Here is a 15148-nt window from a genome sequence, read left to right on the forward strand (position 1 = left end):
AACGTCGTGAGAATTGTATTTTCTTATGTTGTATTTTTATTATTTTATTATTTCCCTTCTACGTGACTTTACCGAAAGAACCAAGAAGAGTATTTTAAATGTTAGTCCTAAGACGATGCTGTACGTTAATGGACATTTTCTTCCACAGGAGACATGGATTCAAGGGTAGCTGATATAAAAGGTAAACCAACGTTGTGCACGTTCACAATGACCTTCGTATGTGCTGGGTTGTTCAAAGATTTAAGAGGCCACAAAAAGGAATGTGTGGGAAATACTTAATGAAATTGACTCGTACAAGATGTATGGTGTCAGTAGGGTAGTTCGTAGGGTAAGGTAAACTACAAAAGTCATTGTGTGACCTATGATTTTGACCTATAATTTTTTTCATGAAAATTAAAACAGTTTTCTGATACATTTATGCTCATGAACGCACTCCGATTTGCATTGAGGGTTGAACATCAAAGTTCCCATAATGTGGTAAAGTCTCATAGTCTCAATCAGTGGTGAAGGGTGGCTGGCATGAGCCCTGGTGCAAGGAATTAAATGAGGCCCTCTGTCCACATTCCCCCTCCCTCTCTTTGTAACCCAGTGGCCTTGGCCACTCCAGCCCTTGGGTCCCCGGGTGCAGTTGCACGGCCTGCACACTTGCTTGTCAAACGTTTATTTACCCAGATGAACACTTGTAATGGATACGCATTTTTGCAATGTTTAACACGTCGGCTTTCGCGACCAATATCATCCACAATAGAGGTCATGTGAACAAAACTTGCCAATTCGTTTCTAGTTCAGTACACCGGTGTGTTGGAGGGTAAACCCACAACATTTACAATGGTAAATGTTTATGGGTTTATAATGGTAAATGTTGTGGGTTTACTTTCCAACAAACCGGTGTGCTGAACTTGTAACGAATTGGCACTTTTTGTTTATGTGACAACTCTTATTAATTGGCTGTGTCGGATGGTGGTGGGTTTAATGACACATTTACATTTACGCGATCGAACCCAAACACCTCATTGATAATATTGATCGTGAAAGCCGACGTGTTAAACATTGCATCTCTAATTAACTGACTGGATTTGTACGTATGGGTGGTTACAGACCTGATTTCCAGATTGACTGGTACTGAGAGCGCAGACAAAGATATGATCACATGCAGACTCCTCAGCATGGTAGAGACTCTCTCCAGGGCCGAGACCAAGCTGGACAATGCCGACGAGGTAGTGGCTTGGCTCATTTCATCCTTTCACCTCGTTTGTAATCGTGTCTGGCCTCAGTACAGTACCATTTTGTAGAGAGTCAAACGGCAGTTCTGTTGAATTAACTTTACCCTGCCTTAGATACATGGACATTTCATAATTGACTCAAGGCTGTAAATAAGAATTTAATGCTTCCCCTTGCTAATCTAGAGATGAGCTGTCGATGAGGATAGTAATGGTATAGTTGGAGGTATAGATAGAGATGATGTAGTTGGAGGCATATATTAATGGTGGTTGAGATGATACTTTGTTGAAGACGGTAATATTCTTTCGTATGGCTGATGTAGATGTAGAGCAACGACTACAATGTCACATTCAGGTGATTAAGCCCAAATAACCACGTGAGGAGTAGCTGAATATCGCTGTGAGGTCTCCTTCGTATTTGTAGATCGGGAATTGGGTCGTTTATGTTGTGCGGTCTGTTTTAAATGACCACAGTCGCACACTGGATAGTTTTAAATTTTACATTTGTGCATCAAGTACCCGCATCTGCCATGGTTTGTGCAGTAGATGCGGTTTAGGATGGACCATGAGCTTCGTAGAAGATCACACTCGGAGATCTTCTTCGTTGGATTTTTCACAAGGTGTTTGTTTGTGAGTTCTGTAATGATGTAGGTGGAGTCAAGTGCAGTGCAGCTGTGGAACTGGGTGGTGGCCAAGAAGATGGGAAATCAGATCTCGGAGGAATGCAATGCAAAACGTGAACCCCCTGCACATTCCATTGTTTTAATAAAACATGTCTAATCGGCCATATTTCTGAGGTTAAAGAGAGACAAACCAATAGAGATGATGAGAGATCTGGAGATAAGAGCAATTTAGCAGTCACATGTACATACGGTATAACATCACAATGCCAAATTATGTTATAGCGTCTACATGTTATGTGCCTTGCCGGCATACACCAGTAGTATGTGGTCTGCTGGAATATACAGTTGAAGGCCTTACAGTAACACGTCCTTCATACATTACACCGCACTCAACTGCCACACATTCAAATCCACCTGTGAAGGGAATGGCTGTGTTTGTGAATTCTTGTCGTGTCTCTAACATCAGCCTCTTCCCTCCCATTGTCTCTGTCCTGTGAGTTCGACACTCGGCCTGCAAGCTCCTTTGCCTCATTGAGACGTCCACCCTAAGCCCCACCACCATCCAGCGTCAAATTCTGGTGAGAGGAAGAGGGGTGGTGGTGGTTGTAGCGAGGTTCCTGTGCATTTGCTTAGTCCTGTACAGTATGGAAGAACCTGCTATGCATGGTGGATACCCTTCCAAGCACTATGAGATCAAGAGTATTTTCTGGATGTGAAACAGATGGCTATGAAGACCGCTCACAGTTGGATGGACTGCAAGAAATTCAACCTTTGTGAGGAGTTTCTGGACGGCGCCGAGAACGTAGGTTTGCACCCCTAAAGAAAAAGTGGAGAGGTCCATATGCCAACGACATTGTCAGTATATGTGGGTGAAGCCAATGCTTAATCAGTGGTGTCAGTCTCCCTACTAGCAACAGCTTTTATCCTAGGGTCGTATGTACATGCGTGCATAGTGTGGAGCGGTGGTACAGTGGTTAGCGCACTGCGCTAAGAACCAGTGATGATTATCTGAACCGGTCCTGGACTTCTCCTAGCTTGGCTCAGCCTCAAATGAGTACTTGGTGCGATGTGTAAACATCGCCACTGGGGAGACAACGGCGCCTGTGTGTGGTGCTGACTACACCACCACTTCGTGATCCATGCCAACCTTAATAGATATGCGTTAAGCGCCTGCAGCAAAAGTATCTGTAGGATATATTGGGGATCTTGGTCTTAATGTACGTAGCGTGTGTGCTTGTGCCTGTGTAGTGTCATAGGTCTCTTCTTCCTTCTACTCGAGGCTTGTGTGTGTGTGTGTGTGCGAGTGGCGAGAGTCGCGCGCACACTCAGTCGGAGACGAGGTAGTCGCAGGCGGCACCGTCCTTCCCTTTTATTGTGTTCACGCCAACAACTCCGGCCCCCTCTCTCACGATCACGCTGCCGTACGACCCGGCCCAGACACGACCCTGTCCGTGTTGCACCGACGGCGTCGACCAAGACAGCCGACTACTGTCCGGATGCGCAATGATCGGCGAAGGTGGCAGCGACGAAAGCGGCGACGGCGATGAGTTCGCTCCCAGAACCGGCAGCTCGGAGCTCTCGCTCTCCGCTGCTTATATTCCCCTCGGCCTCTCTTCTCGAACCCAACAGAGGGTTCCAGGGGCTTCCCCACGAGGTCTACCGTGACCCTTGCCCCAGTTCCTCTGCCCTTCTGGCATACCCTTGTATATTATGAACGGCATGTGCGCTAAGTGTCCACCTGCAGTTGCAGCTGCTGTAAAACAGTCAGCGCTGTGTCACTACACATGCGTGCATTTATATGTGTGTGTGAACCCACAGAACGTTGGTCACCTGATGAAAGCAAATGGCGGGCTGCCGACAGACAGCCCTGAGCGGGTGGATGTGCAGATACACCTGTTCAAGGTCCACTGCCTGCAGGCCGAGCTAGTCAGTTGTGTTCAACCACGACACCGTTACTCAAGCCTGCCACACTCACGCTCACTCTGACAGGGAAGCAAACATTTGGAATGCAATGATTCACCACTTTAAATCATTACACGATTTCATAAAATTATACGACTTGCAATTGTGGTTCGATTAAATAATCTATTATTTTTCTGTCTCGTTTGTATTACCTCATTTGAGTTATCAACATCGCATGTTCTACCTCATCCGTTCTCGGTTGTTTATTGTGTTTGGCAGAAGTAGTGTAACAGCAATTAATTATCAATATTACGCATATGTTTTTGTTAATTGACGATTGATACATGTTTTTTTTCTTTACTGTTACCCTCTGCGCATAGGCAGTGAACCGGGGCCGGCACGAGAAAGGCAGTGCTCTCTTCTTCAGGTGTAGGGACATGCTCCTGAGCCTTCCCCAAGAGGTACCATGTCTGCAATGGAGCTTATCCTGGGAATGCCAATTGGTTTGCTGATCAAGCTGTGCAGCAGAGATTGAGTGTTTTTTATTCACATGATATGTATCCTTCATTTCTTTCTCACACATATATGTACATAAACACACCTGCACTCATACACACACACACCTACACACATGTACACACAAATAACCACACGTACATCTACGCACACATACACCTACACAAATGAATATACATGGACACACACAGACGGTGTATCTGTCCATGTTGTGCTACAACTTTGGGATTGAGACATACGAGCAGAAACATTTTGAAGAATGCATCTTCTGGCTCAGGTAAGCTTTCTGAAAAATGTGGTGATGATGATGATTGAAGAGGTGGCCAAGTGCCTCAGGGAACTAAGACTACGTCACTAGACTTGACAATGTCTTGGTTTGAATTTTAGGTTTCAGTCGAACATGATTAAACCGAGTTCTCACGTGTAGCGAGTAGTAAGTCTTAGACTGGTCACCAATGAGCCCATCATTAAAAATTTGGTATTTCACTCAATGCATCTTCTCCCAGCTTTAAATAATAAAAATGTGATTCATCTTCTTGCAGGGCGTATGAAAGGTGTGCCCCTTTTATTCTCAGTGACATAACATGTTTTTATTTGTTATATTCACTAAAGCAGAAACTTTATCGCAAAAAATAGCAATTGAATGCGGTTGCTCTGCTATATTGTGCAGGAGGTGATGGTTATTATTTTTATAATTTTGCAGACAAAGTTATGACATTGGCAAGATGAACAGCAAGTACAGTGCCAGCTCTACTCACCAGGTGATGTGTGCTCACACACACCCCTGAGTTTATTTAAAATCTCAGTTTGTCTCCCTGCTCAAATGAGCATGTACATGTAGTCCTTTTGTCAATCCACTGCTGGATGAGGGCCACCCAACACCGTGCCGGTTTTGGGGGGTGGTTGACCATACTTCACCACACTAGTCAGTGTGGGTTGGCATGGGAGCACACAATTATAGTAGAATTATTAATATTGCAACTGGATTTTGCTACCAACAACATAGCTCCATAGCCTATAAAAACGTGTTTTGGCCATGATTATCACCTGTCCAAGCAATATCCAAGCTGTAAACTGATTAGCTTAACAAATCAGACAAGTTCTGGCGCATTCTGGTTATTTGCTCATAGGGCACTGGACTATTGCTTGTTTTTAATCAAATGTCATTTATTGATTTGCCAACTGACTGAACATGGATATCTGTGCTCAGGCCAAGTCACTGCGGTTGCTGGCCAAGGTTTATATGGACTGGGATGTGATAAAGTACTCAGAGAAGGCCCTACATGCCCTGGAGATAGCCACCACTGTGAGTGCATGCTAACATGGTTGGGAAGGCAAGAGTAACACGCTACATTTTTTAAAGCCTTTATATTAAGTTCACTTGCTTGCTTGCTTGCGCGCTTACGACCGTGCAAATCTTTCGGTCGTTTTTTAACCCACTTCCCGTGATACAATCGAGCTGACATTTTGCACACAGACTCGTTGTGCGTGACAATTTATTTTCGTGACATTTTTTTTCCAAAATTTTCAACATTTTAGGGAATTTTTTTTTATATTTAATTACCAATTGCTTAATGGTGGCAGGCAATCATCTGACCCATATGTGGCAGCCATCTCAAGCCAGAGGACGAGAGGACTCTAGCCGCCACGCATATAAAGAATTTATAGTGAAAAACTTTGTTTTTACGGGTTAATTTTTTATTGGTGATGGATCATGGATGCAGATATTACAGAGCTACCACTGAGATCCCTTGAAGGAACCCCTGGTCCACACAGTCCGACGGGGCAGCACCTTACCACCCACTTACTACCGAGAGTAAAGTTTATCGCATGACAACCAAACTGATATTTAACGTTTTGAGAACTGGAATTTTAAGTGAAAAACTAAATATGTGATGCATGTTTTACGCAGTCATTTGTAACCTTCTCAAATCGTGGGCGATGATGTTTTATGTGGGCAGGAAGAACCACACTCGGAGGGTCAGCTCTTAAAAGTGAAGATTCTGACTCAATGCAAAGCATCAGAGACCGCCATTCTCGAAGGTGATTGTATCTGCATTCATTATGTGCATCTTATTTATAATACATATCTGGTCATTGGTAGAAAAAAATATTCTAAATCCAGCATGCTCTAAATGCTCGAAATTGTCCAAGATTATTTTCATGAACAATTTATAGTCATTGGAAAAGAGGCTAAATTGTCTGTGTTTTAATATAAATGTTGCCAGCATTTTGTTATGGAATAATAATTGAGCCATAATTCCATGATAGAGTTATTTCAATTTCGCCTAAACTTTTAGGAAATAGGTTCGCTAATTTTGATCCAACAGCTGGTCCTACTAAATTGACTATGTTGACAGTCATTCCCTCTGGTCCGAGAGCCTTCACATTTTACATTCTGCAAAGTGCAGTGCTTCTTCAAGCTTGACATCTGGAACCTTCTTATCTTCCTTCATCTGCAAAAAAAAGTACAGTAAATTTGGCTGTGGCGGTCCCACCTGAAGGCGGAGACTTGTGTTGCCTCCGAAACGTCGTAATTTAATTTAGTTATTTTCATTTATTATTATTTTATTTTATATTTTATACCTACGTGACTTTACCGAAAAAACCTAAGAGTATGAATCCTTGCAGTCACGAAAGCTTCAAATCTAGAATTACATATTGTTTGTCGTAGAAATCAGCATATAATTCCTCCATAAGTATCATGGTAATGTTTTTATTGTGTGTTTATGGATTCCATCTTGTACCCTAAGAGCTACTATTCCTGATTTATCCATCGTAAACCGCATTTTTTCTGCTTCATGTCCACATTGCTTTTTTATGACATCTTCCATCATTTTTGTGTTGTGCTCTCAAAATGTTTCGTCGCATTTTTTTCGTAGTTCATTATATATTATCTCGTTAGAAAATTTCATCAATTTTTAGACCTTCATTTTTCTTCAAGACACTTTTATGCTTTCAGATAGTTTAATCTCTGTTTTCTTTTTAACTATGCTCCCACTTAAGGTGCACCTGCCATTGCAGTGGTAGTTTGCTTGTTATTGAAAACATTAATTTAGGTACGGTATTGCATTAACTGAATGTCAGCTGCTTGAATAAAGCACATTGGAACAGCTGGTCATTGTGCTGTTGGTTGTGCTGGTGATGTTTTAACAGCTGTGGAAGACCTGTTTAAGCAGGATAAACCGGTAACGCATGCACTGACTGCCTTGAGAAGTCTCCTGCACGACAACAGGTACTTGCAGGCATCATTAATATATCATGAGAATCATCATTAGGGATGCAACGATTCATCAGTTCTTACACCCCTCGTGTTCATCAATGCTTTGAATGATATTGAGTGACAGGAAGAGGAATGCTTTGATCAAAGAATAAACACAACGTAAAGATATGATATTGAATTATGAATGTAAATGGGCTTAGACAGGGCATGTTGCTAGAAGGGATTATGGCTAGTGGTCAACACTGACGATGGGCCTGGACAGGTTTATTTAAATGTAAACCTCTCGCGTGCAGGGAGTCACTGTGCTCTAGCTGCCTGGAGAGGCTGACTAAACATATGCAGCACAGCCTGGAGTTCGGGCAAATCCTTCTCTTCAAGCTCGAGTTCCTGTTACATTTTGGGCACGAGTCACTGGCAAGGCAGCACGTGGAGGAGTGCATTACAGGTGACCCATAGAATCACAGTTGCCCTTAGATGGCTGGGTAACTCATAATGACTGTGTCAGAGGTGCTGAGCTGGTACCATTGAGGTGCTGGGTTTAAATCTGGGTTTCAACCACCCCTGATTAAAGTGGGTACTCAATTTTTATAATAAATAATTTTAATAATTCAAACCCAGGCCGCTGCCTGGATTTCAACCCAGGATCTCAGCGGTTCATTTTAAAGTTGAAAATGTGGTGGTGGTGTCAATTTATAGGTCACTACACGGGCAGGCCTCTCTCTGACAGCGTGAAGAAACTCTTCGAAGCCATGATTTGGGAGCAGGCGGCAAAGTTCTATGAGGTGTGACCATTGTCGTCTTCGTCGTCGTCATCATCATTGTTCATATGATTATTGGCATCATTATTGTAATCACCATTGTCATCACCTTAATTGTCACCATCGTTATCACATCATGATCGAGGAACAGGCAGACAACTGTTTTGAAGTAATACCATCATCATCTTTGCCATCATTGTCATATTTCTTAGCATTATCATCATCAACTATGGCAGGAACAATATTCCATCAGCTACCCCCTCATCATTATTGTCATCTGCAGAATTTGTCACACAATTTTAACATGTAATGTTCATTTTTATTACCATCATTAGAAACCTCAACTTTAATTATATGTTTCATTAGTTTTTCTATGGAAAATTATCAGATAAAATCAGGGGATAGAACACACGATACTTTGGAGACCAGTGACTTTTTTTCTCTATGTCTTCATGTGACCCGCTCTACTTTTCTATTGTCCCCTTTGTCTCTCATTGCATCCGTCTATCTCTGTGCCCTCCTTTTCCTTCCCCGTGTTGTCTTGTGCCTTCTTTTGTTTCCCTTTACCTTCTCGATTCTTCCTCTGCCTTTCTCTGTCTCCTTGTGTCTCTCTGTGCCATGTGACGTCTCGTTTTTCCAGGTCTTTCTCTCTCTCTCTGCCTCCTTGTAGTGCCTTGTTGTCTCCTCCATGCCTCCCTGTGTCTCCCTGAGTCTCTGTAAAAATATAATGCCGAATCTTTGCCGTGTGCGTTCAGGCCACCGACTATGCCACCGCGCTAAAGTGGTACAACTGCTCAGCCAGCCTATATTCACCGGGCTCGAAGGACGAGAACTTGGGACGTCTGCATCGTAACCGAAGCACCTGCTACCAGCACATGCTGCAGTATGAGCAGGTGTGTGGACGACACGTGCCAGCGTGTACCATTATTCACCGACACATGCCTGTGTGTACCAACATACTTAATAAAAAAACATACCAATGCTGGCAACATGTGCCAACCTGGGCCAATGCATAGTTGTGTGTAGAAGCTCATGCCAGTGTGTACCAACAGTATGTGCAAACATGTGCCAGTGTGTGCCACTATGCAAAAATGTCTCAATGCATAATTTTACATCTTTACATGCTAGCATGTGCAATTTTATACCAACACATACTTGCATGGGACAGTGTGTCATGTGTACGTAAACATGTGCCAACACATATTAAGAGGGTGTCAATGTGTGTTGGCATACGCGAACTTGTGTAAATCACACCACCGTGTGTCAGTGTGCCAGAACATGCCAATTCATGTGCCAATACATCTAACCTTTTTAATCAGTGCAGTTTGTTCCACCCCAGCCCAAGCACATAAGCTTAGATATTTCCTCTTTATATTTGGTCATGTGCAAACATATTTTAACCTCAGCTCTTGGGTGTGATTTTGGATTGGCAAGCTACAATAATGATTATGCTGCACATTCGAAAACAGTTTGATCAGATGTCCCGTTCGCCAATAAAATGTTGACTCGGCTTACTTGGAAACTATTTTTCCCACAATGTGTCTCTCTGTGCCATGTGTCTACGTGACTTTACCAAAAAAACCAAAGAATATGAATATGAATTCCTGCAGTCACGAAAGTTTTAAGTCAGAGATATCAGATGCAACTTTGTGATATCTGCAGGTCATTCTCAAATACAAGGGTTTGCACTGCGCTGCGAGAGATACGTGGATACTTTGGCTCATGACGTAACACCGATATAACTATTTGGAGAAAATTGCAAAAATGACAATGTATTTTTTCATGCGTTCTGTTATTTTGCAGGCCATGGAGGCAGCCAAGGAGGCCCAACACTGTGATCCAGACTCCATCAACACTAATTTTGTAATCTTCCAACTCACTTTGTCCACAGGGAACATTCAGGGTGGTCAGTGAAGTCCGTTATTGTTTTAAAATAGCTTGCTCGTGTCGTTACACAGCTTAGTTTCACCATTCACCTTACAGCACTCGACTGATGCCACTCACCACTTACCAGACACTCACCTGACACGACTCTATTCACCAGGCACCACTCACCAGACAACACTCACCATGCACCACACACTTAGTCATAATGGGTTGACACAGGAGAGTGTCAAATCAGCCACTTTGTTTTTATTTCACACTGGACGTAATCATCACTCAAATCAATTCTATATATTTCACAAGTCAGCTTAGAATGGTGACACTGCCAAGTCGACAGGAGCCACAATATGACACACACAGTGCCATTTTTTTGCAATTTACAGAAGTTGATTTAAACTGCTCCATTGTCTTGGATATTGTTAGAATTAATCAAATATCTTATAATTGAATGTAAGGTTCTGTCTGGAAACAGGAGATGGCGCTCTGAATTTGTGGAGTGTTTATGATTTCCATTTCTCGGAAACAAATTTAGCATAATTTAATGACAACTTTTTTCAAGAGGCACCTATTTTCAATGGTTAGCCAAATGCTTATGAATTCATGTTTGCGTGTGGGAGAGAACTGGAGTACAGTGATCTTGGTGATAATAACGGTGGGTCCTGCTACATTGGGATGTTTGTCCAAACCATTAATAAACACTGCCTAGGTTTTCTCGGTTGTGCTGGATGGCTCTCATATGTGTTTTCAGGTTGTACTGCGTGTTATTCAGCATGATGCCCGAAGTTTCACCTCACCCGCTTGGAGCTTCTTCAGGAACGGAATTGAAAAATGTGAAATGCTCACTTCCTGTAGAAGCTCCCGGTACGTGGAGTGAAACGTCGAACGTGTCACACAATACGTGGTACATCCCAAAAACAAATTGGAGAGCCATCCGTTAATGTATTCAGCTTCATTTGAAAGGAAATCAAAGAAGCTGGAGCAACCCACCATTTATAATACTTTAAGCTTACAACCCAAAGCTACAGTAACGTAATGTGATTTCCTAAACAGCCTGCTCCACCTGATGATCATGATGTTAATGATGGCGTAGTTTGACCATATTGATAACAGTCACAATGCTGATGATCATGATGATGATGACAGCAATGATGTCCTACAGCCACAGAGGCCCTCAGCAAAATGGAGATGCTGAGCAAGTCAGCTGAGAATAAGGACTCGAGCCTGGAGCCAAACTCCCTCTCGGAGCTGCTGGAGCTTGCAGCGCAGCTCGGCCTAGAGGTAGGTGCTATGTGTAAGGCATGGGGCCGCACCGATGTCAGGCACTGGGTTATACAATCTGGGGGAGCCCTGGGTTTGACTCCCGGCCATGGCAAACATTGATATATGAATCGGTCATGGGTATCTGGTGCAATGTGTAAACATCACTAGGGATGATGGTTGCACACTGCACCAACCGCATCTGAACGTCATTGGGTCGATGCGTACATTTCCTTAAAAAAAATTACATTAATGTGATTGTGGACATGCAACCCAAACTATGAATCAAAGTGAAACATAAGTCTGCGCTCTTTCAACGGACGAATAGAAAAACTACAAGAACTCTTCTGAAGCCCTCTTGTGGAAGCAGACCTCAACATTGGCATTCAAATTCTAATCATATTGCCATACACAAGAACAGCTCACTAGGTAGACAAAGGTGGCTAGGCATGGTGCTGCCCTTACCACCTTGTAGTCCACTTTTCCGGCCTTAATAGGTGCTCACTAATAGCACTTGTCCCCAATAGTTTGTTGAAGGCTGAACCGAGGATCTCTGCCTGTGTTTGTCTCTATGATAAGTGTTTGTGTCTATATATGTATGCGTTTGTGTGGGAGCGGTAGGGGAGCGGTAGTGTATCCCACATGCCCAAGCAGTTTGTGTTTGGTAGCATAGAGGGGGGCTAAACGGGAACGACATGCGCTGGAGAAAAGATGGACTGAGACTCGTGAAAGACGCTACTGGGCAGTTGGAGGCAGTCGCCCTCCAACAACAACTGAGGGCGGAGGAGCGACGCTCACAACAACGAGCGGAGCACCGGGTGGCTAAAATACAGCAAACTGCCACAATAGGGGATACAGCTGGTACATCTGCCAGTCATGTCAGTCGGCCAACCCATGGCACCTTTGTCTGTCCCGTGACCTGTCAGCGAGCCTTCCATGCTTCACGTGGCCTCAAAGTGCACCTGGCCTGGCACAGGCGCCGTGGTGACGTCGCAGTCACTTAGTGGCGAATGGTGGGTATTGGTTGCGGTCAGCACACCGCAATACACCCGGTGAGCCGAGGTTGATTTCCGCTCCCGGGCAACACCAGTAACGAATATCTGAACAAGTCCTGATCCTCCCCTAGGTCGACTCAGCCGCAAATGAGTACCTGATGCAGTGTGTAAACATCGCTATACGGGAGACAAGTGGCTGGCCATTGTATTGGCCACCCACCCCCTCATGTACCTTTCCAGCCTTCATAGGTGCTCGCTAACAGCACTTGCCCCAACAGTCTGTTAAAGGCTATTAAGGGTATCTTTGTTTTGTGTGTGTATCCACAGTACAAACAGAATAAGTTGGCAGCAAAGGCCCTGGAAATCTTCTCTTCAACTTCTAGTGATATAAAAAAAACTCTGCACGCTCTGAAGTAACCATTTGTGTCTCATCATATGCACTTGCACAATTGTTACATTACGTAGTATGTTTTTTTCGATTAATATTTTGTATTGTAATGGGGTCATGTGACTCCTTCAGCCACTAGTGGCCGCTACATTCATTACAACGGTGAAAAAAAATATTGAATCGTATCATGATCCTGAATGTTTACAAGTCATCAAATCGCTGATGTGGGAGGGGGTGAATTGTTGCACCTCGATGTTATTCTCTCGTATACAGTATATGGTGGTGGATCGGTGGTGCAGTGGCTAGCACACTGCACTATCAACCCAGCAACCAATTCTTGGCCATGGTTAACATCGTCGATGAGTGATATCTGAAACAATCCTGGGCCCCACAGTCCACATAGACAAGCATGGGTTTTACTGGTAGGAACCTCCTGGTTACACCAGCCCACAGGGGAATATTGTGTCCGTCCGTCGTGCAGCGAGGGGCTGGGTGGGGAGGGGAGGGTGGGGAGGGGCTGGGTGGGGAGGGTCTGGGTGGGGAGGGTGGGGAGGGGCTGGGTGGGGAGGGTGGGGAGGGGCTGGGTGGGGGGTGGGAGGGAGGGGTGGGGCTAGGTGGGGAGGGGCTGGTCACCCCGTGGTGCCCTTATAAAACTCAACGTTTAACCTACTCACGCCGGCTTTTGCCCGCCCTCACAGTCGGGCATATTTGCGGAACACACCACGCTGCCGTTGATCCTGGCCATTGACCGAGCAACCCAACGTTCCTACCAGCTCCCTCCGCAGAAATGTGTTCTTAGGGTACTGTGGTTTCCAAACGAAACTGTGTTTCTCCCTCAGACTCAATGAGGCTGTTGAATGTTATCGATTGCGCATGCGCCAACGCGTGTCGTGTGCAGATGCTTAGTGAGACTGAGAATAACGGAGGATGAAGAGGAAGACAAGCTGTGAGTGGACTTTTTTAATATTCATTTTACTCTTGCAAGAAGGGTTGGTGAATCACAAAGGGATTGTCACGCATGTCCGACTCCCATGTTGCAGTGCTACGAGGTAGCATGTAGAAAGTAGAACAGAAAGTAGGCTGCTGGTCTAGCTGTTGTTAATTTTTTTCGAGTGTCCATGGGTTCTCCCTGGGTCTCCACAATTTATTGGAAAGTCAACTTTAGAAAATATATATTTATTATTCCAGTGAGACCTAGAGGGAGACTGAATATTGGTTTGTTGTGGGACGGTCTCCACTTGCATTCCTGCAATGATCACTAAAAAACACTTAACCACACGTGGTGGAGGAGAAGTGCTACATTTGGATATTGAATCTTAACCGTAGTTCAAACCTTAACAGATATGTGCACGGAACATCATGGAAGATGATGCCCAGCTGGTGTTTATTGCGTTAATATGTCCTTTATTTATTCGGGATAGACTTGTTATCTCAAAACTCCTTTTCAGGAGCGTCCTTCATTGCAATGTTTGATCAATTTCATGAATGTTTGCATGCGAAAGTACTCAGATAACTACAGATGAACGCAATACTAATTTTGCTTGGAGTATCACAAACTTCTACATTATTCACCAACCCTTTCCTCTAAAGTACTGGATCATAGGCTTGTGCCACAGACCAGCTATGTTTGTAATTGTTTTATTGACTTGAATTTATTTGTTTTGCTTTTCTCATTTTGGTGACCTGGATCAATCTTGCAAATGAGATTATCCTGGTCTCTTGAGTTCTCACCTGGTTAAACGAAAAGAAACTTGAACATGAAACTGTGTCGGGTGTGTGGTAAAACTTTTTGACCCTGCGAGCCACATACCAAAACATTCATATGACTGAGAGCCACAAGACAGACACGACTTATGCATTCCCTAGTCGCTGAGTGAGCCACGTAGTCGCACGGGGTGATCACGCAACCAGTTCGCTTGCGCCGGTTGACTGAATCTTGACTTAAAGCTTTCATAACTGCAGGAATTCATATTATTTGGGTCTTTCGGTAAAGTCACGTAGATAAGTTCAAAGAAAATAACAAAAAACTACGACGTTTCGATTGCAACACCAGCGGTCGCCTTCAGGAAAAGGACCCAAATAATATGGAGGTTTGTCTGGCTCCGTTGCAAGGGACTAATGTACTTGGCCACTATCACTTCCACATATTTTTTTTGTATTCATTTTTAAATGAAAAGTAACAACTATTCAATTACAACTTATCAGGCTGTACTTGAACTGTTCTGTAGATGTGGTTTAGTCATTCCTGAATTGCATAATAAACATGATAATGAGTTGCCATGCGTGGGTTGAACAGGTTACGCATGTAACCTTGTTGTTACTCATTGTGCTGGTCGGATGTCGTCAAACCACGTCCGTTGGTTTTACATAGTTTCGTGTCTG

At 43.8% G+C, this 15148-nt stretch overlaps 1 protein-coding gene across 7 annotated transcripts in view; it reads left to right on the plus strand.

Annotated features, from left to right (window-relative positions):
• The window catches only part of TEX11 (testis expressed 11), a 30962-nt gene that overhangs the window by 1382 nt on the left and 14432 nt on the right, over positions 1 to 15148 (plus strand). For 4 of the 7 annotated variants that reach the window (XM_078607158.1, XM_078607156.1, XM_078607160.1 and 1 more), the window contains exons 2-20: positions 149 to 181; positions 1099 to 1217; positions 1872 to 1956; positions 2342 to 2421; positions 2565 to 2645; positions 3662 to 3769; positions 4126 to 4206; positions 4453 to 4538; positions 4965 to 5022; positions 5472 to 5567; positions 6223 to 6304; positions 7418 to 7496; positions 7778 to 7929; positions 8181 to 8266; positions 8998 to 9135; positions 10046 to 10148; positions 11286 to 11404; positions 12706 to 12791; positions 13665 to 13712. In XM_078607158.1, coding sequence (XP_078463284.1) covers positions 154 to 181; positions 1099 to 1217; positions 1872 to 1956; positions 2342 to 2421; positions 2565 to 2645; positions 3662 to 3769; positions 4126 to 4206; positions 4453 to 4538; positions 4965 to 5022; positions 5472 to 5567; positions 6223 to 6304; positions 7418 to 7496; positions 7778 to 7929; positions 8181 to 8266; positions 8998 to 9135; positions 10046 to 10148; positions 11286 to 11404; positions 12706 to 12791; positions 13665 to 13712 — 1715 coding nt within the window. In that variant the 5' untranslated portion in view covers positions 149 to 153. The remainder of the gene's footprint in view (positions 1 to 148; positions 182 to 1098; positions 1218 to 1871; positions 1957 to 2341; positions 2422 to 2564; positions 2646 to 3661; positions 3770 to 4125; positions 4207 to 4452; positions 4539 to 4964; positions 5023 to 5471; positions 5568 to 6222; positions 6305 to 7417; positions 7497 to 7777; positions 7930 to 8180; positions 8267 to 8997; positions 9136 to 10045; positions 10149 to 11285; positions 11405 to 12705; positions 12792 to 13664; positions 13713 to 15148) is intronic. The other 3 variants (XM_078607161.1, XM_078607162.1, XM_078607159.1) reach the window with 2 other exon arrangements.

The sequence above is a fragment of the Lampetra planeri genome, chromosome 27 (assembly GCF_965212315.1).
Source record: "Lampetra planeri chromosome 27, kcLamPlan1.2.h2, whole genome shotgun sequence".
Lineage (NCBI taxonomy): Eukaryota > Metazoa > Chordata > Hyperoartia > Petromyzontiformes > Petromyzontidae > Lampetra > Lampetra planeri.